Source organism: Gallus gallus, chromosome 28, assembly GCF_016699485.2.
Source record: "Gallus gallus isolate bGalGal1 chromosome 28, bGalGal1.mat.broiler.GRCg7b, whole genome shotgun sequence".
Taxonomy (NCBI): Eukaryota; Metazoa; Chordata; class Aves; order Galliformes; family Phasianidae; genus Gallus; species Gallus gallus.
The window spans coordinates 2,392,713-2,416,986 of record NC_052559.1 but is presented as its reverse complement, the minus strand read 5'-3'; the positions used below and the strand labels follow the sequence as shown (position 1 = coordinate 2,416,986).

The 24,274-nt window shown below is 56.9% G+C and overlaps 2 protein-coding genes across 6 annotated transcripts; both read right to left on the bottom strand.

Moving 5' to 3' along the window:
* Positions 1 to 1,328: 1,328 nt before the first annotated feature.
* On the bottom strand, positions 1,329 to 9,101 carry C19orf35 (chromosome 19 open reading frame 35). Of its 3 annotated transcripts, none has more exons than XM_040653659.1 (5): positions 8,882 to 9,101; positions 5,161 to 5,293; positions 4,324 to 4,451; positions 3,617 to 4,197; positions 1,329 to 2,930 (listed from the first exon to the last, which is right to left on the bottom strand). In XM_040653659.1, exons 1-5 carry the CDS (start codon positions 9,099 to 9,101, stop codon positions 1,950 to 1,952), a joined length of 2,043 nt encoding a protein of 680 aa, XP_040509593.1. In that variant the 3' UTR covers positions 1,329 to 1,949. The 3 variants fall into 3 exon arrangements, with proteins under 3 accessions (XP_040509593.1, XP_040509594.1, XP_004948821.2); XM_040653660.1 differs by lacking the exon at positions 8,882 to 9,101 and adding an exon at positions 5,431 to 5,622; XM_004948764.4 differs by lacking the exon at positions 8,882 to 9,101 and adding an exon at positions 5,435 to 5,622.
* On the bottom strand, positions 7,268 to 23,999 carry LINGO3 (leucine rich repeat and Ig domain containing 3). 3 transcript variants are annotated; one of them, XM_040653661.2, is made up of 4 exons: positions 23,799 to 23,999; positions 18,019 to 18,121; positions 16,171 to 16,265; positions 7,268 to 11,444 (listed from the first exon to the last, which is right to left on the bottom strand). In XM_040653661.2, exon 4 carries the CDS (start codon positions 11,408 to 11,410, stop codon positions 9,593 to 9,595), a length of 1,818 nt encoding a protein of 605 aa, XP_040509595.1. In that variant the 5' UTR covers positions 11,411 to 11,444; positions 16,171 to 16,265; positions 18,019 to 18,121; positions 23,799 to 23,999; the 3' UTR covers positions 7,268 to 9,592. The 3 variants fall into 3 exon arrangements, with proteins under 3 accessions (XP_040509595.1, XP_418194.1, XP_015155348.1); XM_418194.8 differs by lacking the exon at positions 18,019 to 18,121; XM_015299862.4 differs by lacking the exons at positions 18,019 to 18,121; positions 23,799 to 23,999 and adding an exon at positions 23,313 to 23,411.
* Positions 24,000 to 24,274: the final 275 nt, after the last annotated feature.

Sequence of the window (24,274 nt, the reverse complement as noted above, 5' to 3'; positions counted from 1 at the left end):
GCTGACCGTGGGTACTTCGAGCTACTCAGCAAAAGGGGAGAGGTTCACTGATGGCGGTGGTTGGATGGAAACCAGCAGTGGGGATGCGAGTGGCAGCAGTGCAGGATCTGGCCAGCCTGGGGCTGGAATGGGCATGCAGAGCAGTTTGTTTTTCTTTATTTTTTCATGGTGAGATGCCCAAGCAGGCTGCGCTGCCAGGGCTCTTACTGCCATCTTGTAGCCATGCATGATACTACAGGATGCAGGGCAATGCCTCTTGCGTGGTTCTGACCCAAAGGTTCTGACTGGGAGATAATGGCTTTGTGAGAAGGCTGTGCTTGGGTCGTGTTTGGGCAAGGAGCTTGTCTCCATTTCTTCCCATCTCTGATCCGCAGGACCTGGCCATCCTTGGGCTCACCTCCCATGCTGCTTTGCTTTGGGAGATGCTCAGGGCAGGGATGCTCACAGAATAGGGCTGTGATCTCAGCTGGGTACGGCCCTGAGTCCATGGCCGTGAAAACAGATGGGGATGGGGCATGCTTCCATGCTGGGCTGGAAGGAAGCAGCACACCGAGGGGACAGGGTAGGAACCTGCTGACTAGGAGCATTTTTCTCCCTGTGTACACAGCCTGCAGCAACTGCTCTGCTGCTGCCAGGTGATAGCTGTGAGCGGATTAATAATTACTTAGTTAATAATTATACCAGCTACCCAAGCAGGGCCTTGCATGACACCCCACCCTCTGTGCAGCCCGGGTTGGGGATCGAGGCGCTGAGCTGCTCTGTGCTGAGCAGTGACTGCACGTGCAGTGTATCCTTGAGACGTGTCCCCTTGCATGCCCCAGGACAGGTGTGGTTATGGGGCTCTGTGCAGCACTGCTCTCAGCTGAGTCACAGCGTGAGTCAGATGGAAGCATCCTGCCCATGAGTGAGCAGCACTTCCCAGCAAGCCCTGCTTGAGGGGAGGAGGTGCCATGCAGCCCAGGGCTGCGTGCAATGGACTCATGCCCCCAATGTGCCAATCCCTGTCTGCCACCCCATGTGCTGCAGCCAGGCCTTTGGGAGGATCAAGTTTCTGCCTTTCTCACGTAGGCTTCTCCACATCCCATCATCCCATGCACCTTGTGGTACTGCTGTGCAATGCACCCACATGCTGGTTGCTGGCTCCTGGTTGACCCGGAGCGGGTCTCTTACACAAACCTGCAGGCACCTCCCATCTCCCAGCAGCCACAAACCCACCAGGTGCTCACTGCAGCTCATTGCTATGGAGCAGTGAACTTCAGCTCCGTGATCCTCCCACGTTAGATCCCCGGGTTGCATAGCACTGTAAGGAAGCACAGAAAGGAGCAGTGTTTAAGAGGCTCAGCTCTGGGTTTTATTGAAGCTGTGTGGCTGCTTTATTTCCTCCTCCGAGATGTCATTTCTATTTGTGACTCTGCCACAAGCTGTTCCTAAAAAGGACACGGGCTGTATGATGGGTTGCGTTTCTCCTCCCATAAGTGCGTCTTATGGTGAGCAATAATGTATGACTTCGTATTGTTATTTAAAACAGTGACAGCAGCCATGCAGGAGGAAGGCTTTTTGGGAAAAGCTTTATTCCTTGGGAAAAGGCTTTATGGGAAAAGCCTGAGCTTTATTCACCTTAACTCAGGGCGATGAGCTGCTGAGCTGGGGCTTCATCCTGTGCCTTCCATCCAGCTGTCTTTGCTGAGAGGCTCTGGTAAAGCTGGTAAAACTCAAAGCACTGAACAAAAATCAGCTGAGGATGCAAAAACACATCTGCATCGTGGCAGCCAAGGTACTGCGCTGAGAGCTTGGTCCTTGCTTGCTTAGGTCTGTTCACGTGCTATGTGGGAGCAGTTTCAGATTTGGAAATGAGTTTTCCCAGCCAGGACCGGCTTTAGTTGGGGTGATAAGAGCTGGAGCTTCCATGGGTTCTTGGCTTTGGGGAACCTTCTTGGGCAGGTTGGTCTTTATGGCATGTAAAGAGTCTGGGTGACCTGGTAGAGCGTGTGCTCGGTGGCCTCTACAAAGTACTGGCAGCACAGCCACTCCTCGAGGCCAGGGCCCCCCCCGGCCGCCTTCTCAGCCAACTTCAGCAGCAGCAGTGCCCTCTTCATCTCCAGCCAGCTCTGGAGCAGGGCCAGCGTCTTCTTGCTCTTAGCAAAGAGCTCCTGGTGAGGCCCCCAGAGCAGGACCTGCAGGATGTGCCTGGCTTCCTTGATGGAGACCCTCTTGCACGGATCTCGGTGGAGAAGCAGTGTGGCCAAATGCTTGAGTCCCGTGGAATAGATGGACAGGGAGGGGACTGCGGGAAGCTGATTGCTTCTCAGGTCCAAAGTGTTTTCCAGAGAGATATCCACGTGCAAGATCTTATAGATCAGCATGCCTACGTTCAGCTCATCTGCCATCGGGGTGGGGAGAGCAGCAGACCCCTTGGTCCAGTCCCACTCTTGGCTGGTGGAACAAGGCCTGGTCTTGTCTTTCATCTTGAAGAAGTTGCTGATGAGCAGCCTTGGAAGGGACAGCCCTACGGCCACCTCCTTGTCCTGCTGGCTGCCGGGGGGACACGGGCACTGCACCAGCAACAGGTTCTCAGGGCAGATGTCACCCTGCCTCGCATTCTGCACCCTGAGGTGCTCCAGCCCTGTGCACAGCTGCAGGAGGAGCAGGCACACCAGGCGCTCGTAGTGCCCAGGGCTGCTCCTATGCAGTGCACGGGAGCTCTCCACGAACCCCGCCAGGGTCTGGTAGGGCACGTCTGGGGAAAGGAGGACCTGCAGGACACGGGGAACAGCAGGGCAGTCTGGGGACAGTCCCTGCTCGCCAGGGTGACCTGGGAGCACCAGCGCCCCTGGGAGGCGGTCAGTGAAGCAGCTGATGATGCGCTGGATGCTGCAGTGTGATCCAAGGGAGCTCTGCATCTCTGTGGTGCAGCAGCCTGGCTTGAGGACCTGCAAGGAGAGATGGGGCAGGGGCAGAGACTGTCCTGAGCCAGGCCATCGTGCAGCTCCTACCCATGTGCAGCTCCTACCCACGCATAGTGCATGGGCTCCCCTGCAACCTTTGGTGCATGCTGAAACAGCTTGGAGCAAGAAATCAGATCGGATATGAGGAAGAAGGTTTTTCCAATAAGGGTGGCGAGGCACTGACATAGGTTGTCCAGACAGGGATGCCCCATCCCTGCAGACACCCAAGGTCAAACGATGGGGCTCTGGGCACCTGATGGAGCTGTAAGTGTCCCTGTTCAATGCAGGAGGTGGGACCACATGGCCTTTCAGCGTCCCTTCCAGCTCAAACCATTTTGTGGTTCTATGAAGAAGCAGGGTGCAAAGAGGGGGGTCAGTCCCAGCTGAGCTGCAAAGCTGCTGTGCTGCCTCTCACCACACACCGCCAGGACACCCAGCCCTGCTCCATGTCTGCTCACCCCTCGAGTCCTTGTGCACCTTCCCCACCTGTGTCATCCTTGGACCTTTGCTCCCTTGGATGTGTGGGAGCCTTCAGCAGCAGCAGCACCAGCTTGTTTTGCAAATGAAGAAGTGGGCGCTGAAGAGGAACCACCCAATTGCCGTCCATCCTGCTCACCCATCCAGGGCCCCCGCTGCCTGCAGCCCCCTCCTGCCGCCCCAACCCCCCTTACCTTGGCAGCGAGCTCCAGCTGTTCTTTCCTAAAGGTGACCCCCACACGGTAATACCAGGCGTCCCCACTCTGGCAGCACGGCTCCCTCTGCAGCACCCTGAGCGCAGCCCAGCCCTGCCCTGCCAGCTTGGCCTGCAGCCCCCCCCAGGACCCCATCAGCCCCTCCATGGTGCGGGCACAAAGCCGGGCCAGGCCAGCAACATGGCAGCCCACCATGACCTCGCAAAGCCCTGTCCGGTCCTCCAGACCCTGCAGGATTGGTCCCAGCACCGCATCCCCTGTCCCAAATGTCAGATCTGACAGGTTGGGCTTCAGAACTTCCCTCTGGGTCTCCCCCAGACTCTGCGATTTGGTTAGGGGCTTTCTGGGTGCCCCGTCCTTGTGTTGAGGGCTGCCAAGCCATGGCGGGGGGTCTCGGCTGTAGGGCTGCCATGTGCCCTGTTCTGGGAGGGACTCTGCTCTCTGCAGCTGCTTTTGGGGCAAGGGGGGAGGCAGGGGGTCATAGCTGGGCTGTGGGGAGGCTCTCCTGGCTCCATCCCCTCGGCTGGCCTTGGTGGGGACGAGGTGGGCACGCAGCTCTCCTGCGGAGAGAGGAATTATTCACCCCACGTTATTCCCCTCAAAGACACACACAAAGCCCAGTGCTGAGCCCCCCCCCCCCCCCCCCCCCCCCCCCCCCCCCCCCCAGCTGCTGGGCTGTCACTCACCCACGTTGCTATAGATGAGGGCTGAGGTGGGCATCCGAGGTGGGTGCTCCTCCAGGGTGTCCAACACGGGGGTGTTGGCCATAGAGCCCCCCAGGTCCAGGCTGGCGCAGCGGGAGCGTGCCATGGCCCTGCACAGAGCTGGGAGTCAGCGCACGGCCCCCCAGGGGCTTCCGCTGTCAGCTTCAGAGAGTAAAGAAAAAGGGGAAGCAGTGGGCAAGGAGGCCGTATCTGTGTGGTTTTGGGGTGAAAAGCAGGGAGTTTAGGCTCCCTGTGACTGCAGCCCCTGTTCTGCTGGTGGAAGCTGCTGGGGGCTTTGTGCGTGCTGGTGCATGTTTGCAGAAGGATGGGGTGCACCCCAGGTCTGCCCTGCTGGTCCCTGGTTGGTGGCCACGAGGTGGATGATGGATGGGGGAGGTGTATGGATTGAGAGCAGGAAAACCTCCTTCCCAGCCCAAGCAGGGTCGGGGGCTGAGGCATCCAGAGGTCTGTGCACAAGGAGGGGAGCACACAAACACTGAGCGGGGATGGGGAGCAGCGAGAAGGGGCCACCCGTGGGGCTGCACTTCCCCATTCTGGCCGGACTCGGTGCAAACCTGCACCTCCAACCCCGCTGCTACGGGCGGTGCTGAAGCAACAACGACTTTCTTGAAACCCACCGTTTTCTGCTTCCAGCATCGTCAGACTTCAGCCCACATTTGCCTCCCTCCCCCCCGGGGAACGATATTGCCCTGCTGCAACCACAGGTCTCACTGCGGTGCAACACTTTGGGCTGGAGCATTCTAAGCGGGTGCAGCCGGGAAGTGCATTTGAGGAGATGTTTGCAGAGCAGTTCGTTACCTGCGAGCTTTCCCTGGCAGCGGTGGGGGCCTGCAGGGCTCCGTTCCCATCTCCTGGCACTGCTGGGGGCTCCCTGGGCTCAGCGAATGCTCCCACAGCCCATCCTGCGCTCCCTCCGCGCTGGCCATGGCCTCTGCTTGCAGGAAGATGTGCTTTCAGAACACATTCACCAATGTCAATGCGAGCTTAAAGGAAGCCTGAGGTTCAGTGTTGCTCCCCACGTCACCCCGGGGTGCTCCCGGGGCACCGATTGCACTCAGCAGTGCGCACCGACCGCTGCAGGTTGTTGCAATGGGTTTGCTTCATCCCTGCTGCTCGGATACACTTTGCGCTCCTCCTTCTGGGTGTGGGAAGGGGGAAGGGGAAGGGAAAGGAGAGGGGAAAAAGAGGAAAGAAAGGGAAAGAGGAATGAATGGGAAGGGAAGGGAAGGGAAGGGAAGGGAAGGGAAGGGAAGGGAAGGGAAGGGAAGGGAAGGGAAGGGGAAATGGAAGGGAAGGGTAAATGGAAGAGAAAGGGGAAATGGAAGGGAAGGGGAAATGGAAGAGAAAGGGGAAATGGAAGGGAAGGGGAAATGGAAGAGAAGGAAAGGGGAAAGGGAAAGGAAAGAAAAGGAGAAATGAAAGGAAAAAGGGAAAGGGGAAAAGGAGAAAGGAAAGAGAGAAGGGAAGGGAAGGAAAAAGGCAAGGCCAGGAGGAGGAGCCCCACAGCAGGGAAAAATTTGGAGGTTGGAGCTGTGACATCCTCCAAATTAACTCTTATTGGGGAAGCAGGGAGATGCTCACCAGGATTGTGGAAACAAAAGTGAAATTGCCCTCCCACACATTGCAGTGGGGGATCTATGGGGCTGAGGTTGGGAACCTCCACTTAGCTGAAGTCTTTCTAATTTATAAGGAAATTGGATTCCCACCCCGGTGGGGGATAAGATCTTCAAATGCACCTGCTGGAAAATTGCTTTTTACTTTTTTTTTCCCCCCTAATTGCCTTTATTTTTTGGCCTTTTCTTGGTCATTGTTCTTAGTGCACTCTCCACAGCTCTGGTTTCTTTGGTCTGCACTCAGATCCAGTTGCTCGGCAGCAGCGGTCCCATTGCACCCAGAGCTACTGCAGATTCCACGCGTGTCCCCATTGGCATTTATGGGGCTAACAAACCCAACCCTGAAGCTGCAGTGCTCTCTGGGAATATGCCTTTTATTTTTTACTATTTTTTCCATGCAGAAAATGACCAAAAAAATCCCAATTTTGTGCTCCTGCCCTGGCCAGCTGCAGAGCAAAGGGGCAGTTTCCAAACACTGTGCTGGATGCAACCCATAAGCATCCCCAAATCCCTGCTGGGTACATGGTTTTGGGGTGTGGGGGGAGGTGGATGGGAGCCACCCAGAGCCCTTTCCTCCAGTAGATGGAGGCATTGCTTTGCTTCACCACCCACAGTGCCCATCCTGGTCCCAGACTGGGAGAGCCAGGACTGTGGGGTGGCACAAGCCTGGGATCAGGGCAACGCTGTGTTGCAGGATGCTCAGCAGCCCCAGTGCTGGGGACACAAAGGCAGGTGGTCCCCAACCAATTGGGCAAGGGACACTGGGGACATCCAAGCCCCTCATGGGGACAGTGATGGCAGCTTGGAGAGGGCCTTGTGTGATGCCAGGTTGTCCTCCAAGGCTGGTGGGACAGGCAAGGGACCCTCTCAAGGATAACCCTATTCTTCTTAGAAGTGGAAATCCCCCCCCAGCCCTCTGGTGCTGCTGCCTTCAGCCCTTTGGCCCCACAGCAGTGACCATCTGTGCCTCAGTTTCACCCCCACAAGCCGCACACAGACCTCCAGGGCTTGGATTCCAGCCTTGTTGGAGGGGTGTCACGAAAACAAAACCCTACAAATTACACTGCCATGATATGCAGTTATTTCCAGTGTCTGGGACTGCAAGCTGAGCCCGAGATGGTGTGGCAAAAGGAAGGGAGCTGTGGGGGCACTGAGGATGGAGCAAAACCCCCCCACCCCCACCTCCATGCAAGCACGAGGGTGGCTGCAAGGCTTTGCACCTGTCAGCTTCAGGGCATACTTACAAACACTCCCTTAATAATTAATAACAGATTAATAGCAGTGGCAGCTTGTTAACACATGCGCATTAATCATTTATTAGTTATTAATATGCACTTCGGTCCCCTCTGAAAGTTGTTTTAACATCGTTTATTACGGGGTTCACAGGGCTGGCAGTGGTGCTCAGTGGCAAAGCCCAAATCCTCCACTCCTGACCTCACCTGGGCCCTCACCCCCCTGCATGGTAATCCCACCCCAATGCCCTGGGCTCTGTGTTTGCCCCTAATTGAGCTCTGGGTGTTGCCCAAGCCCTTCTGCTGGAGGCCATGGCATGGATCCTGTGCACAGTGCACAGGTGGCTGTCCTATACTTGAGGCACATGGGGAAGAAAAGGCAAAAAAAAAAACCACCAAACAAACCCCCCAAAACCTCACCAAAAACCCCAAACAAATCACAAAAATCCTAATTTTGTGTACTTTTTTTTTTTCTCCCCCCTCTCCCCACCCCCTCCCCTCCAAAAAAAATATATATGTTTCACATGCTCATCACATATAAAACCGTGCAGGTCTGCGCTGCCCAAACCTTCCTTTGCACGTGGTGGGAGGTTCCCACCTGCAAGGATTTGTGCCTGACCCCTCCCCACCCCCCAGGTAAAAATCAACCCCGACACTGAGCGGGGTGACACGGGGGGGGACCCCAACATGAGGCAGCATGCACAGTGTGTGGAGCACGAGGGCACCCGGCATGCGATGGGACCCATGGAAGGATGACAGGGTGAGATGGACGTCCCCATCACACTTCCAAAACATGGTCAGGGAAAGGCGTGGGAGCAGCCTGAGGGGGCTTTGTGCCCCAAACACAGCCCCAAAGGCCTGGGGATGCCATTAACTCCTGCAGGAGTTGGGATCTTGGGCGTATTCCCAAGGAGAAGGGACACTCAGTGAGATGTGCCCACAAGAATGGGGATGGGGATGGCCCCTCCGTGCTTGGCTCCCACCCATGCTCTCCCCTCAGCTGCTCCTTTTCTCAGCCTGAAATTACATCCCGAGGCCAAGCAGAGGTGGAAGAACCAACAGGACAAGGATCACAATGCTGGGGACTGTCCCCGTAGCAGCGAGTCCCCACTACTGAGGGATGTGGGATCTGAGGATGAGGAGGGTGCAGAAAAGGGTGAGAGGAAGAAGTGGGACCATGGGGGCTCCCCGTGGTGAACATGAGCTGCTGGAATATGGCTGCAATGGCAAGTGGGGAAATGAGCAGTGGAGCAACCTGCATGGGTGCTGTGCATGCACCCACACTTTGCACAGCACACGTGTGCACACACAGCCGAGACCTTTGTGCCCCTTCCAGCTGCAGCAGCACCATCCAGGACCTTTTCTCTGGGGTTCCTTCTCCCATTGGTTCCTCAGCTCCAACCCTTTTTTCTCTTCTTTCCTGTCTTTTTTTTTGGCTTTCCCCATGCAGGATGAGCCAGCTCCTTCTGTCCTGCAGCCTTTAAGTTTGCAAGCTGAAGGAAATGCCCTGCATTCACCCAAAGCTGCTTTTTGCACCCCACCACCAAGCAGAAACACCCCACCACCCCACAGCTACCAACAGGTCAACCCCAACCCTGGCTACCGCCTCTCTGTGGGGCTGCTCCTCCGATTTTTAATGCCTGTTGCCTCATTTCTCCATTTCTTCCTGCTCACCTCCCAGCACTGACTTGCACAGGTGTGGATCATTATTGCTTGCGCAGGAGCACCCCCAGCCCACAGGGTTGAGCTGCCCCATGCTGGAGTCACCCAGGTGAAGGTCCCACGGTGTGGCCATGCCTCGGGGTCTGGTTGTGCCCAGGGAGGGGTTGAGGACACCCCAGTGCTGCTCCCCAGTCCTGTGTTGCACCGGAAGACTTATCTTTAGGAAATTCATTTTAAAAAGTGTCAGAGGAAAAAAAAGAGGAGAACAACCATAAATAACACCGAGAAAGTTTTCTTATGTCTCTTAAAAACAGAACAACAACAAAAAAAAAGGGGGGGAGGGGAAAGGGGGAAGAAAAGTTGGTGTTTTCTGGTTTTTTTTTTGATTGTTTGTTTGTTTTCCCAGGCCGAAACGCTGCTGATCTCATTGAGAAATGCATAGTTGGTAGCAAAAACGTCAGCTACATCGGGAGCTGGGATGGCCCCTGGTCCACCTGTGGGGTCACTGCGGGGCTGGGGCCAGCTGGGTCATCCAAGCACAGAATCATTAAGGTCGGAAAAGACCTCCAAGATCATCCAGTCTAACAGCCTTCGGTCCCTGACCGTGGTGCTGGCCCTGTTGATGCCCCAGGACATCACTGATGCCCCTGTGCCCCCCGGCCCCATTGTGCCACAGCCGTGCCTGCGGCCAGGCTGCAGCCAATGGTTCTCCTTTGGAGAGGCTCAGATCATCTTCATGTTGAACTTCCTGGCTCCTCCTTGGCCCGTGGTGGTGGTGGGTCCATCCACCTTCCGGAAGGAGTACTCCACTGAGAAATTGTTCTTGTGCTGCCCTCGGCCCCGGCTCCAGACGAAGAGGAGCAGGAAGCAGAAGAGAACCACGCCGAGGAAGGTGATGCAGCCCATGGCCGTGGACACCAGGATGGTCTTGAGATCCAGCGTGAACTTCAAGAAGACCTGCGTGTCGTTGTGGTAGGTGTCGTTGAACTCATTGAGGTACAAAGTCCGGTTAGCGTTGGAGGAGCCATCGTTTGGGTGTCCCTTGACCGTCAGAGTGGCAAAATAGGTGTCGTTGCCCCCTGCGTTGCTGGCAATGCAGATGTAGGTGCCGCTGTCCTGCACTTGGGCAAACCGGATCTCCAGGGTGCCCCCTGGCAGTACAGTCGCTCGCCCCGTGCTGCGCGTGGTGATCATGCGGTGCTGAGGGGACACCCAGACGATGGAGGGCTCCGGCTCCCCATCCGCCCGGCACAGGAAGGACACGGACTGCCCTTCGCGGGCCGTCACGTGCTGCAGCTTCCGATCCCTGATCTTGGGCTTCTGGCAGGTGAAGTACTCGAAGAGCACAGAGTCGGGGAAGTCACGCAGAGCGTTTCCCTGGATTTCGGGTGGTGTGGAGCACATGGGCTGTTGGCCGTCAAAGTTGAGCGTCTTCCGTCGCTGTAGGATCCAGAGGAGGCGACAGTCGCAGGCCAAGGGGTTCCTGTCCACCCGCAGTGTCTCCAACGTGTTCACAGAGTGGAAGGTGCTCTCCTCCAGTGTGGAGAGAAAGTTGCTGGAGAGGTTGAGCAGACGGATTTGTCTCAGACCAGAGAAGGCCTGCGGCTCCACGGACACCAAGAGAGCGCCCACGATATGCAGCTCCTGGAGCCGGATGAGGTCTTTAAAGGAGCCCTTCAGCACAGTGCTAATGGGGTTGTAGGACAGGTTCAGGTAACGGAGGTACACCAGGTTCCTCAAGGCAGCAGTGGGCACGGCTGTGATGTTGGTGTAGGTGATGGAGAGCGAGGTGAGGTTCAGGCCCTGGAAGCTGGTGGGGGAGATGTCTTCCAGCAGTGGCCAGTTGTCAATCTCCAGCTGCAGGAGGTTGTAGAGCTTCTTGAAGTTCTGCTCCTCCAGCGCAGAGATGCTGAGGTGCCGGAGCCGCAGCACCTCGAGGTTCTGGAGGTAGGAGAGTGACTCAGCCGAGATGGAGGTCAGGTTGCACTTCTCGATGGTCAGCTGCTCCAGGCCAAGCAGCCCCGAGAAGGCGCGCTGGGAGATGTACACCAGGTCGTTATCACCCACCTCCAGGCTCTTCAGGTTCCGCAGGTCCTGGAACATGTAGTCCAGAAGGATGACGAGTTTGTTCTCGCTGATGTCCAGAAGGGTGAGGTTGGTCAGCTTGGTGAAGACCCCCGGGGGGATGAGCTTGAGCTGGTTCCCCCGCAGCCGCAGAGTCTGCAGGTTGAAGAGGTTGCTGAAGGCTCCTGGCTCCACATTGGTGATGATGTTCTCGCTGAAGTCCAGCTCCTCCAGCAAGGGGTATGGGGAGAGGTCCCCTGGGTTCAGGCAGCGGATTCGGTTCTTGTTGAGCTCCAGGATCTTGGTCTCGGTGGGGATGCCCTCGGGGATGGCAGTGAGCCGCTTGCGGTGACACACCACTGACTTGATCTGCGGGGCACACTCGCAGCGGGCAGGGCAGGCTGCCACCTGCAGTGGGCTCAGGAGGACCAGGTGGAGGACCAGGACCGGGAGCCAACATGTCATGGTGTAGAGCATGGTCTTACCGGCTCTCTACCATTCTCCCATACACCTGAAAAGGAAAGAGAGAGGTGTCAGCAGTGAGTTCTATCGAGATCACCAGGCTGTGAGCTACAGCTGAAAAATTCTTTTGGAGTACCCCAAACCATGGTCCATGGCCCTGAGAAGGTCCCCACCCTGCAGGAAACACTACTGACCTCTTCTTGTGGCCTGGGGACCATACTTACTGCAAACACAGGCATAGAGCAAAGGTGGGACACCACATCCTCCTTGCTCCCCGTGGTGGCTGTGGTTGAGTCTCACCTGATGGAACAAATCCTACCCATCCACAGCCCTTTGGCCATGGTCCCATAGGACGGAGGACACTCAGAGCTTCATGCAGGAGCCAGTCCTCCCTTCCCCATCCTCAACAGTGGGGCTGGGGGAGGCCACGGGCTCAATCTTGGAAGATTATGGATTACTGCTGCCACGTCTCAGCCACTGCTGCCCTCCTTTTGGAGGGATTAGCACCTTGTTGCCCGTTTGCCTTTTCACTGCCTTCCCCTTCCCCAATCTCTTTTCCCTCCTTTGCTCCAAATCTGCCAGAGATGTACATCCCAGCGCTGCTGCAAAGCTCATCAACCACTTTCCCAAACCAAGCGCTGTCATTAACCTAATTAAATAGCAGGGCTGCTCGGACAGAGTGCTGTGGGCTGCTTCTGGAATGCTACAGGATCCAGCCTCGGGGTGCACAGGGAAGTTCCCAACCCTCTTTGTGCCTACAGCGTGGGGAAGGATGCCATCTCTGTGGATAATTTCCGGCCCTGATCCTATTATACAAGCCGAGCAGTAAACCCATTGCTCGGTGCAATTTAGGAGCCGCAGGAGATTATCTTTTAAAGACTTCTTTTTACATGTCTTAATTTCACCATGCTTCCCTGTCTCTCTGAGCCAGGAGGGAAAGCATAACCATCATCCACAGGGCATTAGCATGGGGCGGTGCAACACTAAGTAGGGCTCTATGGAGGGTGGGATCACAGATCCCACTGCTTTCCCCACATCCTGGCCATGCATTTCTATTGCTTTTGGGATCCACGAGGAGCTGGCCGTGTGCTTATGCTTCAACTTCCCCCTTGTGGTCTGAGTAGATCTGTTCCACCTCTCCCCGACCTGGGAAGGATGCATCCAGACACAACCTGCAGGAGAAGTCACTATGGGTTATTAATAGCTCATTACTGCCGTAGCACCACCATCTCCGGGGCTTGCCTGGCCTCTGGGGAGTGAGGCCAATTAAGACTCAACTCGAAGGCCTAGATAGAGGCTGCTCATTGCGTTTAATTTGTTTTTAAAAATAACATGCCTGCTGCTCGCTGGGCTGGGGAGCAGAGCCAGGACAGCCCATGCTGCAGCATGGCCATGGAGCAGCAATGGAGCAGCGATGGAGCAGTGATGGAGCAGCTGAGCAGTGGGGCAGAGCTGTGCAGAAGTGGCTTCTCAGCTCCTACGTCTCTCCTTTTTTGAATAAAGACCAGAAAACAAGCCAGGCTTGACATTTCTAGGCTCTCCTGCTTTGACAACACGCAAGTACAACTACTTCAGCTGAAGCAACGTCTTGTTTTATTCTTTCATCCGCTTGCAGAATGGTCCCACTGGGGCTGCCCTCAGAGACTGCTGCTCAAAGCCATTTTCCCCCTTGGATTGTGCTTTAGCAGCACCCAAGGGAGTCCCAGCCCTATGCCCAGCACCACCCACAGCTGCCAACTCACATCTCCCCTCGTGCAGCTCCCAGCCACTCAGCCCCACATCTGCAGTACTGCATGGGGCTGTTGGGACCAAAATTTGAGCCTCAGCACTTGCTCTTGTTGAAACTCATCCCATTGGCCTCAGCCCAGCGATCCTCCATAGGGATTGATCCTTCCCCCAGATAGATCGACACTCCCTCCCCACTTGGTGTCCTCTGAAGGTGCACTCAGTCCCCTTCTCCAGATGACCAAGATACTAAGCAGAGCCAGCCCCGATGGCTTCACAGAATCATAGAATGTCTTGGACTGGAAGGGACCCCAAGGATCATCAAGCTCCAACAGCCCCCCTGCTGCATGCAGGGCTGCCAACCTCCATATCTAATACCAGATCAGGCTGCCCAGGGCCCCATCCAACCTGGCCTTGAACACCTCCAGGGATGGGGCACCCACAGCCTCTCTGGACTTCAGCAAGGCACCTGCTGGTCACAGGCTCCTGGTCCTCCCGGCTCCTCCATCTGATCTGGGGTGCAGAATCAGAGCAGCTGATGCCAGGAGCGCAGGAGGTGAGATGAGAGCAGAGACACAGAGACCTGGGGGTGACGTGAGGCCAGCAGCCTCCCCGCACCGCCCTGATGAGTATCTGGCCATCAGGCAATTAGCAACACGAGCACGAGAACAATCCAGCTGCAACGGGGCGAGATGAGTGCAGAAAGGAAGAAAATCAATCAGCAGAGCCGATGGAGAATCACCAAATGGAGTTATTCCTAATCCCATCAGGGTCTGCTGGGAATGCAGCGCTCCCATCTCCGTGCATCCCAACAGATTTTCTGGGTCACTTCGTTTCCAGGCTCTGCTCACCACCACGTGGAAACCCCCATCCCTCGCAACGGATGCGAGGCCCCGCAATGAAGGATTCCCACTGCTAAGGAGACAGCCCCAAAGAAGGCACCGCTTATTTTTAGAGACAACCTTATGATTGTTGAGCACGTGGCCCAGGCAACACCGTGCAGGCAGCCACAGATTGGCCGCAATCTGCTCTTCTTCTTGATAGACATCACGTCTGAATCTCTATCTCTGCAAGATGCTCTCCGGAGAGAAGACATTTCGATACGACCACAAAGCACAACGTTTGCAAAAGGTCACTGCGGCGGGTGCAGCTGGTTGGTATTCCGTGAGTGTCTTCATTGTTCTCCAAGGCTTCGGGGCGGGGGTGGCAGTGGGGGCCCAGGCAGCACCCCTGGGTTATCACTGGGGGTCGCCCAGTGAGTTTCTGCTGTGCAAGGAGAAGTTTTAATTTGCAGAAGTCTGCATCCCTGTGGCTTTCTGTGGTTATTTCCCCAAAACTTCACTGCCTGCTCGTTGCAGCCGGCACAGCACGCTCAGATGGATTTGCATGGAGGGGGGCTCTCTGCATCTCCAAGCATGGGATCCCCAGGCTGTGCTGGGGATGGTGACAGGAACCACCTCCTGCTGCCACCCGCCTCCTGCAGACACATCACCCAACGCAGCACCCAAGCACCCAGACCACCATGCCACCTCATCACAGCCACCCGGGGAGGGGACCCTGCGCCTTCGCTCCGAGCCAGGCAGCTTTGTGATAAATGAAGTGCGGGAGCAGGATGATTAATAACCATTTCAGAACAGCATACGCTGTAATTATCCACCTTTCAGAGAGCTGATTAATGGTGCTGCTCGGGGGCATGAGGAGCCCCCACACTCACCCTGGTTGGGTGCAGGCTCTGGGTGCTGAGGATTTTACTGCTGCTGCCCCAGGGATGCTCCAGTTTGGTCCAGCGCTTCCATCCAGCTGGATGGGGCTGTGCATTAAGCTCAGACACCCAACTGGGATCGCTGGGTTGGTGAGACCTCCGAATTCCTCACCTGGTGGCACCCCATGCAGTGCGAGGTGCTGTGCAAAACGCAGCCAACAAGGATGCTCCAGGGGCACAGGAGCCCCCCCCAGATCAGCACCTAAGGGATGGATCCTGGTGTAGGGTCCTTGGGGTGCTGCAGGCCCTGGGCAGGGCTATATGGGGGCGGACGCCCCCCACGGGCACCGCATCACTGCCAAAGCTCCGATTTGAGCAGACAGATGGATTTGTGGGTAGGAGGAGCAGACTGACGGGGCAGCCGGACAGACAGATGTCTGCTCTGAAGACAGGGCGGAGAAGCAGCCATGGGTGGAAAAACAGCCTGAGCCCGTCAGGACCGCTCTGCTTTCCATGGCAAAACAAGTCGGCGGGAGCAGAGGGGCAGCAGCTGCTGATACACAGCCCCCGACCTCCCAGAAAAACCCACTCAGGGCACAGGTCCCTGTAGGGCACTGCGGTCTGTCTGCCTTTCAGCTCTGCTCAGCATCAGTCCGGAGCTGGATGCCTTTTTTAAGACACGTCTACAGCTGCTGTGTTTGAAATGCTATCGCCGTCCCAGTGATGACCATGGGAGCAGAGAGCGAGGAAAGTAAAATGCCACTAAGGGGGGAATAACACTCGACATTGCGATGCATACCCTCATCCTGCCAGGCAGGGGTGCATATTGCAACCTAGACCCAACCAGCATCGCTTTAACCAGGGGAGGTGGATAGGGGGCAGGGGACATTGTCTCAGCCCTATGGGGAGCAGAACTCAAACCCACACCGGGCCAGGCAGCTGGCTGGGTGAATGGATGCAGCAGACTTGGATAGGAAGCAGTACAGATTTGCATTTCTGGAGGATGCAGCCCTGCACCCGGGAGCAGAGCAGCCCGGGGGCTCCTGCTGTGCTGCCCCAATGGCTCCTCCACGCCGGGAGCTGCAGAGAATGGGGACATTTGGAGCACGAGATGCTGGCGTTGGTCCCCAGATTGGCAGCTTCAGGGCATCAGCTGTGGCTGTGGGAGCAGGCGAGCATCACCGTTCCCATCTGCAGCCCCAAAGAGGCTCCCAAAACCCCGAGCTCTCTGTCTGGTGCAATGGGCAGAGATTTCTCAGCCGTTCCATGAACACAGCAGCACTGAGAGCTCAATGCCACGAGGAGCACCCGGAGCTGAACCCCCCGCAGATGGACCCCCTGTGCTCACCGTTCTGCAGGTCCAGGGCTGCGCTGACAGCTGGCATCTGCGAGGCCGGGCAGGTTCACATGGCGAAGTGTGCAGCACGGCCAGAGCCCGCTCCTCTGGGTAAAACAGCACAGGGAGAAGAGCGTGAATCCCCTCCTGCAGCACCCCAAACAGATACCCCCGAAGGCCAAAGCGCAGTCACATCCCGGGGAGGGGAAGCAGACTTAGCTTTGCTCCACCCCAGCGTGTGAGCCAGCTGTTGCACCTCCCCTCGTTATACATATGCATGTAATCACATAGGAAGATCTGACAAGCAGGTGGGCGTCCAAACCTGTGACCCTTGCCTGGGTCTCTGCCCCTTGGGGTAAAGCATTCCCAGCCTTGGCACAGGGTACCAACCTCAGAGAAGATCAAGTTTAATTTGCCAGTAACTAATCTAGAGTGGATTAAGGACACCCTCTGAGGGGAAATACAGCTCTTTTCGGCTATCAGATCACCAGAGCTGAGGCCAGGACAGTGGTTGTGCCCTGCAGCCTCCTGTGAGCCACCCTAACCCTAATCCCAAAGCCCTAACCCTAAAACTAACTCCAACCCTAACAACAAAGCCCTGAGCCTAAGCCTAACCCCCCAATGCTACAACCCTGACCCTAACTGTAACCCTAAAGCCCTAATGCCCATCCTTAACCCTAATCCTAACTGCTCATTGATAAGCAGAACCCCACTGGTGGGGTCCACAAAAACCAGAAAACCAAACATCACTCCAGGAGAGCCCACTGCTGCCCCACTGATGGCAGTGACATGCCCAGCAGCTCCCCTCCCCCTCCCCAATGCTTCCCATTTGCAGCCAGCAGCACCATGCACATGCACAAGACGACACTTGGGCTTTGCACGCCTTCAGAACGGTGAGGGGGAAAGGAGCAGCACTACAAAATCCCCCACCAGTAATAGCAGCAATACCAGCAAGGACCCCCCCTGCCCCACCAGGCAGAGCTGTGCTGCTGGAGCAAGGGGGGTGCACGTGGGGAGCACATCGGGGTGCAGATCCTGGGTGCAGTGGTATCCAACCCACGGCTTGCAAATGCACGGGGCAGCAAATGCAGCGATCTGCTTCTGCTCCACGCTGCTGGCGGCTGCAGGGCAGGTGGGGTTCCTGCAATGCCCAAAGAATGCAATTATTGCAAGGGAATCTGCAAGGTGTGAGGCACTGCCGAGCTGAGGTCAAGCACAGCGACAGGGCAGCTCGACCCACTGCAAATCCTAATGCAAACTGCAGCACGTCGGGCATGCCTCCTCTACTTATCCCAATCCTGCTGGAACCAAACTGCAGCGAACCCAGTGGCAAGCAAACCCTCCCCAGCCTCTGCTCTCCTTGCAAAGTACACGGCATGGCACGGTCCTGCATACACCCATGCACTGTACCATGCTGTGGATGCAGCTCCAACACTCACTTTAGAAGAAAGCAATGGCCTTCACCCCCTGCCTTCACTACAGAGCCTGCTGCTCCCACACATCTGAGTGATGAGGGTCTCAACCGGTGCTCTTGGCATTTATTTTTGGTTACTCTTACGTCACTTAGCAACCTCCAGTTCAGGTTACTTCAGGTTTTTGTGTGTGTCTGCATTTTAATCCCTGTGGAATGGGTCCCTCCCCGTGCACCCACTGCCCCTCACCACTGTCACCCTGGGGCTCACTGCCCCCATGCAGAGCCTGCAAAACCTGCAGCAAAACCAGCACTCAGAGTGCTGCAGGAACCCCAAAATCCAGCGCCGGTCCCTCTGCCCCCATGGCACTGCAGCCAGGAGCACAGAGCCTTTCCCTCATTAGTGTAATTAATGTCAGGGCTCCCAGCTGGCCGGGCTGTGGGCTGACCTTTCCCTTCTGGAGAAATGCACGACAGCACCGACCCAACGCGGGGGTGATGGGAGATGTGGGTTCGTTTGGAGGCATCAGCTCATTTGTCTTAGTGACGTGCCTGCAAAAAGAGGAGCGTTCTGCAAAAAGGAAAGGGGATCATTTGGAAAACCATCCCTGGGAGGGGGGGAAAGCTCTGCTCTGCGCACCCAAAACAGCAGCAGGGGCACAGCATCGCTCCTGGGGGGCACAGTCAGTGATGATGGGAAGGGGATGAGGTGTCAGAAGAACCCGAGTTGGAAGGGACCCATAGGGACCACCGAGTCCAACCCTACAACCCAGCAAGAACTTGAAGGCAAACTCCTTTTGCATTTGTGACTGCAGCAGCAAGCAATGTGGGGACTGAATTTCCAGCTGCTGCAGGGTGTCGGTGTGAGGGGTGGGGGGAAGAAGCAAAGCCCCAGCACTGCATGGGGACATCCTGCAGCCCCCACACAGCGGTGTCCCCACCACAGCTGTGCACAGAGGAGCTGGGATTACCAAATGCAGCAGTGTTTTGTCTTTTATTTTTTTTTTCCCTTTTCCCTTCCATTTGTCATGCTTGGTTAACACCCCTGCTTCGGTAAAAAGGTCACCATTTAGATCTCATTTATGTTACTTCGGCGGATTGCAAATGCAGGGTGCTGCTTGTTTTCCCTCCTTAATTAGCGTTCAATTACCAGGGTCACGCTCCAGGATTTGGGCTTGGGAAGTAGGAAGCAATGAGCTGCAGTCGTTAGGGCAATGCTCTGCGCTGGAGCAAAGGGGTTCGGAGGTGGTTGGAAAGCTGGGGAGAAGCACAGAGTCATTCCAAATGTTCTTCCTATTAAATATTCACCCTCCTCCTTTATTTCTCCCCCTCTCCCTGTAGCAACGGTATCTGGCAGAAGGATGAATTTTTAATAGGAGGGGGTGGCAGGCAGAGGGAGACCCTGGGGCAGCAATCTATTAAAACAACATCGAAGGGAAAACCAAACCTGGGAGGGAACCACGTGTGGGACCACCGGGCAGAGACCGGAGCTCCATCAGCACCACCGCAACCACACAGTGGGGTCCCATTGCCCACAGCCCCTCTGCTACAGCCCGAGGTTCCCAGCATCCTGCCATGGAATCAGTGGGATTTCCTCCTTTCGGAGACGTTTCCATGGCTGGCTGCAAGCAACAGCATTTGCTCAGCCCTTGGGATGAGGACGCAGGGGGTTGGAGGATGCTGCAGGGCTATGAGGATGCCCGTCTCACCACCCCATGTCACACAGCTGAACCTAAAGATAGCCCCCAGTTTGCTTTTCTTATCAACACAACCGGCGCTGCGGGTGAAAGTCCTTTCCCATGAACTCACTGTTGCTTAATAAAGCACAAAACCCTCCGAGACTGTGACACTGGGATCTGTCATTTTAATTCTCAGCAACACTTGTCCCTCTCCCAGGCTGTATGCGGCCGCTGCTATTTTGGCTGACGTGTTGGGAGCTGAACAAGGAGCTCCGGCACTACACGTCTGAGCTGCTCAGGCTTAAGGAAAAGAGCAGAGATGTGACTTAAAACAAACAAAAGAAAAGCAAAACCATGGAATGGAAAGCACCTCTTCTGCACCCCAAACCCATGGAGAGCTGTTTGGGTCCCGGTGTGCGTGCGTTTGGGGATGCTGAGGGCAGGGCATGGTGGGATGGGGCTGATGGGCACAGCACAGCCAAACTCACAGTGGCATGAAAAGCTCCAGGGGAAGGCAGCGCAGTGTGGGAAGGAGCAGGGAGGGAAACCCACCACCCTGGGGAGAGCTGCACCCAAAGCAATATGGCACAGAGCAAAGGGGCCCAATGAAGGAGGAACCAGCACGTGCCGTGGCTGACCATCACCTAAATCCCTCTGCTGACAGCCAAGAGGTGCTCCTGCATCTCCTCGCTGTGTCCCCGGACTGCACTCCCAGCCCCACATCCCTGATCCCAAATCCCCCCACTCACTGCATCCCACATCCAAACCCCCCCCCCAACGCACCACATCCCACCCCCCAACCCTCCCCATGCGTTCCTTCCCTCTGACAGCTCTGCAAAGCGCTGCTGCTCCCGGCAGCCCCAGGATCAGCCCTCACTGAGGGTAAATGGCACACGAACACTTGGACAACATCCTCCCATAAAAGTCACCCCTCCAACATCCCTACCGCGGCCGGCGAGGCAGCAGCTCCCCTCATCCTGCTCCAAATGCTCTCATGGGTTCCAATGTTTCGCTCCATCTCTCCACAAATCTCCACTCTCCGAACATTTCTGCCCTCACCTGTTCGTTTTGGTGGTCTTCCACTGCTCTCAAAGCCACCCCTCGGGCTCAGCCAATGCCTCCATGCTGGGATCACCACACACACACACTGTGTTAGCTCCATGTGCCCCCCAGCTTGGGGTCATCACTTTGGAACTGACACGGAACCACAGCAGGATGAGGGCTGAGAAAGCGCAGAGCACAAAGCGAGACCCCTCCTTACAGGTGGGGAAACTGAGGCACGGGGCATGGATATATCTATGTATCTTCTATACCGCCTGAGGGGGTGAACGCAGCAGGCAGAGAGCTCAGGGATGGCTCTGCCTGGCCCTGCATGCAGAGATGTGCAGTTTGGAGATGGGAAGATGCTGCTGGTGCTGCCTGGGCTGCCCACGGCACGGCGAGCTGACGGCACGGGAATTACCACTGCCCACACAAAATACTTCCAGCCATGTGCTCTGTGTTCCCAGCATTATTTCCAGAGCTACAGCAATGGTTCAGGGATGGGAAAGTAACTGGAGGCGCCCAGACCCCCCTGTGCTGACCCACAGCCCCGTGCCCTGCACTGATGCATCACAACACAACAGAAGGAGAAGTCGGAAAGGCTCCATTGCCTCCAACAGCATCGCTTGCAAAGCTCCAAATGAGACTGCACGACACCCAAGCACTCCTGTCCCTTTGTAGCATCGGGCTTCAGATTAAATGCTTAATTCAGGCCTGTAATGCTGCTGGGAGGGAAAAGCGCAGCACTGAAGTTGGGACCCTGCAGCAAAGGATGTGTGAGTGTACGAGGCACAGAGCAACACAGCTAATAGGAGCAGATGTGGCTGTGCTCCAAACACCGAATGCAGAAGGAAGCCCATAGATCTGCTAGATGCTCGGGGTAGAGATGTGTCCTGTGGGATGGAATGGGATGGGATGAGTAGGATGGGATGGGGATGGGGATGGGATCGAACAGGAGGGGAGGGGATGGGGATGGGATGAGTGGGATGGGATGGGATGGGATGGAACAGGGAGGGGATGGGATGGGATGGGATGGGATGGGATGGGATGGGATAAGCTGACCACAGAGGGACCCCAGTGTCATCCCTGCTCACCCTGCTGCACAAAGCCATCTTCCAACCTGGGGCCATCGATGCCAAACAGCCCCAGGGCATGAAACAGAACTCAGTGCTTTCCTCTCCTCTCCCAACTCCTCCCCCAGGGAAAAAAAAAAAAAAAAAAAAGCTAAATTTGCTGATGTTTAAGCAAAAAAAGAAACCAAAAAGCCAACACAGAAAGCTCTCACTCCAAACTGCTTCGCCTCCTGTTTGCCCGAGTCGCTGGTTGCTCCCTGTGCTCAGGTTGCTTCCTCACTGTATGGCGGTGCTGTGCTGGAGAGCATCGCCCTCAAGCTCAGTGCTGAGTGCATCCCATACACACAGGATTATTTCTGCGACCTCCAAAAGCCACGAGGAGCCCCATGGGAGCGACAGCCACCTCTGCCACCCCCCAGCAGCAAAAGGCAGCGCCTCCGCTCCCTCCTCCCCCACTTTAGCAAGAAACAAGCCCAATGATAAATAAATTAGCTCAAATTAAACCCATTCAATCAGCAGCTGTCACACCATGGGATCTTGGGTTTTTCTTCTGTTCCAAGCACATGTACCACGTTCCTGCATGTGGGGATGCTGGCTCCATCCCGAGGGATGCTGGAGCAGAGCTTTGGGATGCACAGCCCTGAGCCCCACGGTGCTGGTGGGGCTGGAAGGCATTGCTCCATGCTGGGTGCTGTGGTTGTATGGGCACGGCCAGGCAGTGCAGCACCGCATGCATGGGTCAGCGTGGGGTTCATCGCCTGCATGTTTGCATGCAAGGCCAGCAACAGGCTCTGCCCTGGCTTTGGAGGCGCGCATCAAACCGAGGAGCTGTGAGCTGATGGGCAGCTCTGCTTTAACTGTTGGCTTTTAGAAATTCCTCGTGGTTTGGTTGCAAGAGACTCCTGCAGGAACTTTCCCTCTCTGGATACGGCCCTCAGAGTGCAGTCCTCAGAGCAGAGGGACACAGCACCCAATGGGGTTCGCTCCTCAACCCTGCGGGCACTGCATCCCCAACCACGGTGTGAAGCCACAGAGCTGAGCAGAGTGCAGGAGCTCTCGGGAGGGCCCAGGCTGCTCCTTGCTGGCCATCTCATGTCCCCTGCCTGCCCCATGGCTCACATTTGGGGTGCCACGAAGCTGCCTTGTTGATCTGCTCTGGGTATTTTGCAGGCGCTTTGCCTGCTCCTGTCATCCTCTCTCCTCCTGTTTGCTCTTTTCTCCTTCCCAAAAGGAAAAAAAAAAAAAAAAACCCAACACAACAAAACCACCCATCTCCGGTTAAGGCTGGGCATGAATTTACAGAGCAGCTGCTCTTCTGCAATCGCTCCCTTGAGCGAACGCGGTGGGAATTAGAGCATCTTTTGTCGGGTTTTAGCTCAATCCACTTTGCGAGTGGATTAGGAAACTGGCACAAGAGTGCTCAGGGTCTGGAGCAGGAAGCTGCTATTCTGGAACGAGATAGGAGCTGTGTGCTGTGACTGCTGCCTGCTCCATTTCCCCGAGAAACACAACCCCGGTAACATTTGCATTTAAATCAATCAGCCCTGGGATTTTTGACAGGAGAATCCGCCTAGCCCTAAAATCGAGGATGTGGAGAGAGGGGGGCAGGCAGGGCCTTGGGGTGGGAACCTGCAGGGCTGGGGGGAAACGGGGGCACGGGGAGACCCTTCTTTGTGCCAGGAAGGCTGGAGAAAAAGCTGCGGGGAGGACTGCGGGTCGGGAGCCCGGCAGAGGGGCCGGAGGTGAGGTTGGAGCGAGGCACGTTCGGGCTGGAGGCTGCACCTGCAGCTCTGCGCGCATCGGAGGGCACCGAGACCCCCGTGCCCCTCCCCAGCGCCGGGCATCACAGCGGCCAAGCAGCCCCGGGGGATGGGGGGGGGATGGGGGGAGATAAGCAGCCACCCCCGCTCCCCACGTGCAGCCCCCGACCCACCCGCTCCCTGCACTCACCGCTCCGTTCCGGCTCTCGGGCGGCCCACGGTGCGGTGCGGTGCGGTGCGGGAGCGGCGGCGGCGTTGTTGCGGGCAGAGCCGCAGCCCCGGGGGCGGCGCGGTGGTTCCGGCGGCGGCGGCGGCGGCTCTCGGTCGGACCCCGGCCCGGCCCCGGCGCTTCCCCCCCCCCCCCCCCCCACCGCACCCCCCCCAGCCCGTGGGGCGGCGCTCGGTGCCTCTCTCCGCGCTCTGTCCGTTCGTGCGGAGCCGGAGCGGCTGTGGAGCCGCCGCCCCCCGCGCCCCCCGGTATAGCGCGGGGAGAGGATGGGAGGGTGCCCGGCCCCGGGAGGGGGTGCGGGAACGCAACGCTAATTCCTCGCTCTTGGGCACTGCAAGAACGGTCGTGCCCCCACCTCTTCGGACCCCCTCCTCCCAGGACCTCCCCCCCCCCCCCCCTTCTCTATTAAGCTCTGTGCCCCGTGTCACCCCATCCGGGTGCACCCACCTCGTTGTCCGTGCCAGACGCTTCATCCATACGGGTGAACGAGGACCAACGTGGCTGTTCTCCTATCCAATAGGAAAACTGGGACAAATGGGGTGCGCAGCCCCCAGCCCGGCCGGGGCCCCCACCTTCATGTCCTCGCATTGGGCTCTGCCAAAGGACAGCAGTGTGGCTCAGCTCCCCACCGGCGCCCGCATCCCGTGTGGGGACAGCGCTCAGCATCCCTCCCCCCGGCTCCCTGCTCATCTCCAATCCCGCTAAAGCCTCCCACAAACGGGGATGAGTTGGTTCATTGGGCTTTGAGGATGACAGAGGCCAATTCTTAATTCCTCGGGGCTCATTTCCTTCCAGCACAGAACTGTGGCCGTGCCATATTCAGCCGTGCTCGGGCCGGGCTGCTCCTCACGCTCACAGGGCTGAAGTGCACAGCCTCAAGCCCTCGATCTGTTGCATTACAGCCGGCATCACCCGAGCTCCTC

Bases quoted from the DNA above. Each gene is read 5' to 3' on its own strand.
- C19orf35 (XM_040653659.1), bottom strand. From the start codon at position 9,101: ATGAATTTCCTAAAGATAAGTCTTCCGGTGCAACACAGGACTGGGGAG. The intron at 4,198-4,323 runs GTGAGTGACAGC...CTCTCTCCGCAG, and splicing joins CCTCATCTATAGCAACGTGG to GAGAGCTGCGTGCCCACCTC. The intron at 2,931-3,616 runs GTAAGGGGGGTT...CTCTCCTTGCAG, and splicing joins AGCTGGAGCTCGCTGCCAAG to GTCCTCAAGCCAGGCTGCTG.
- LINGO3 (XM_040653661.2), bottom strand. From the start codon at position 11,410: ATGCTCTACACCATGACATGTTGGCTCCCGGTCCTGGTCCTCCACCTG.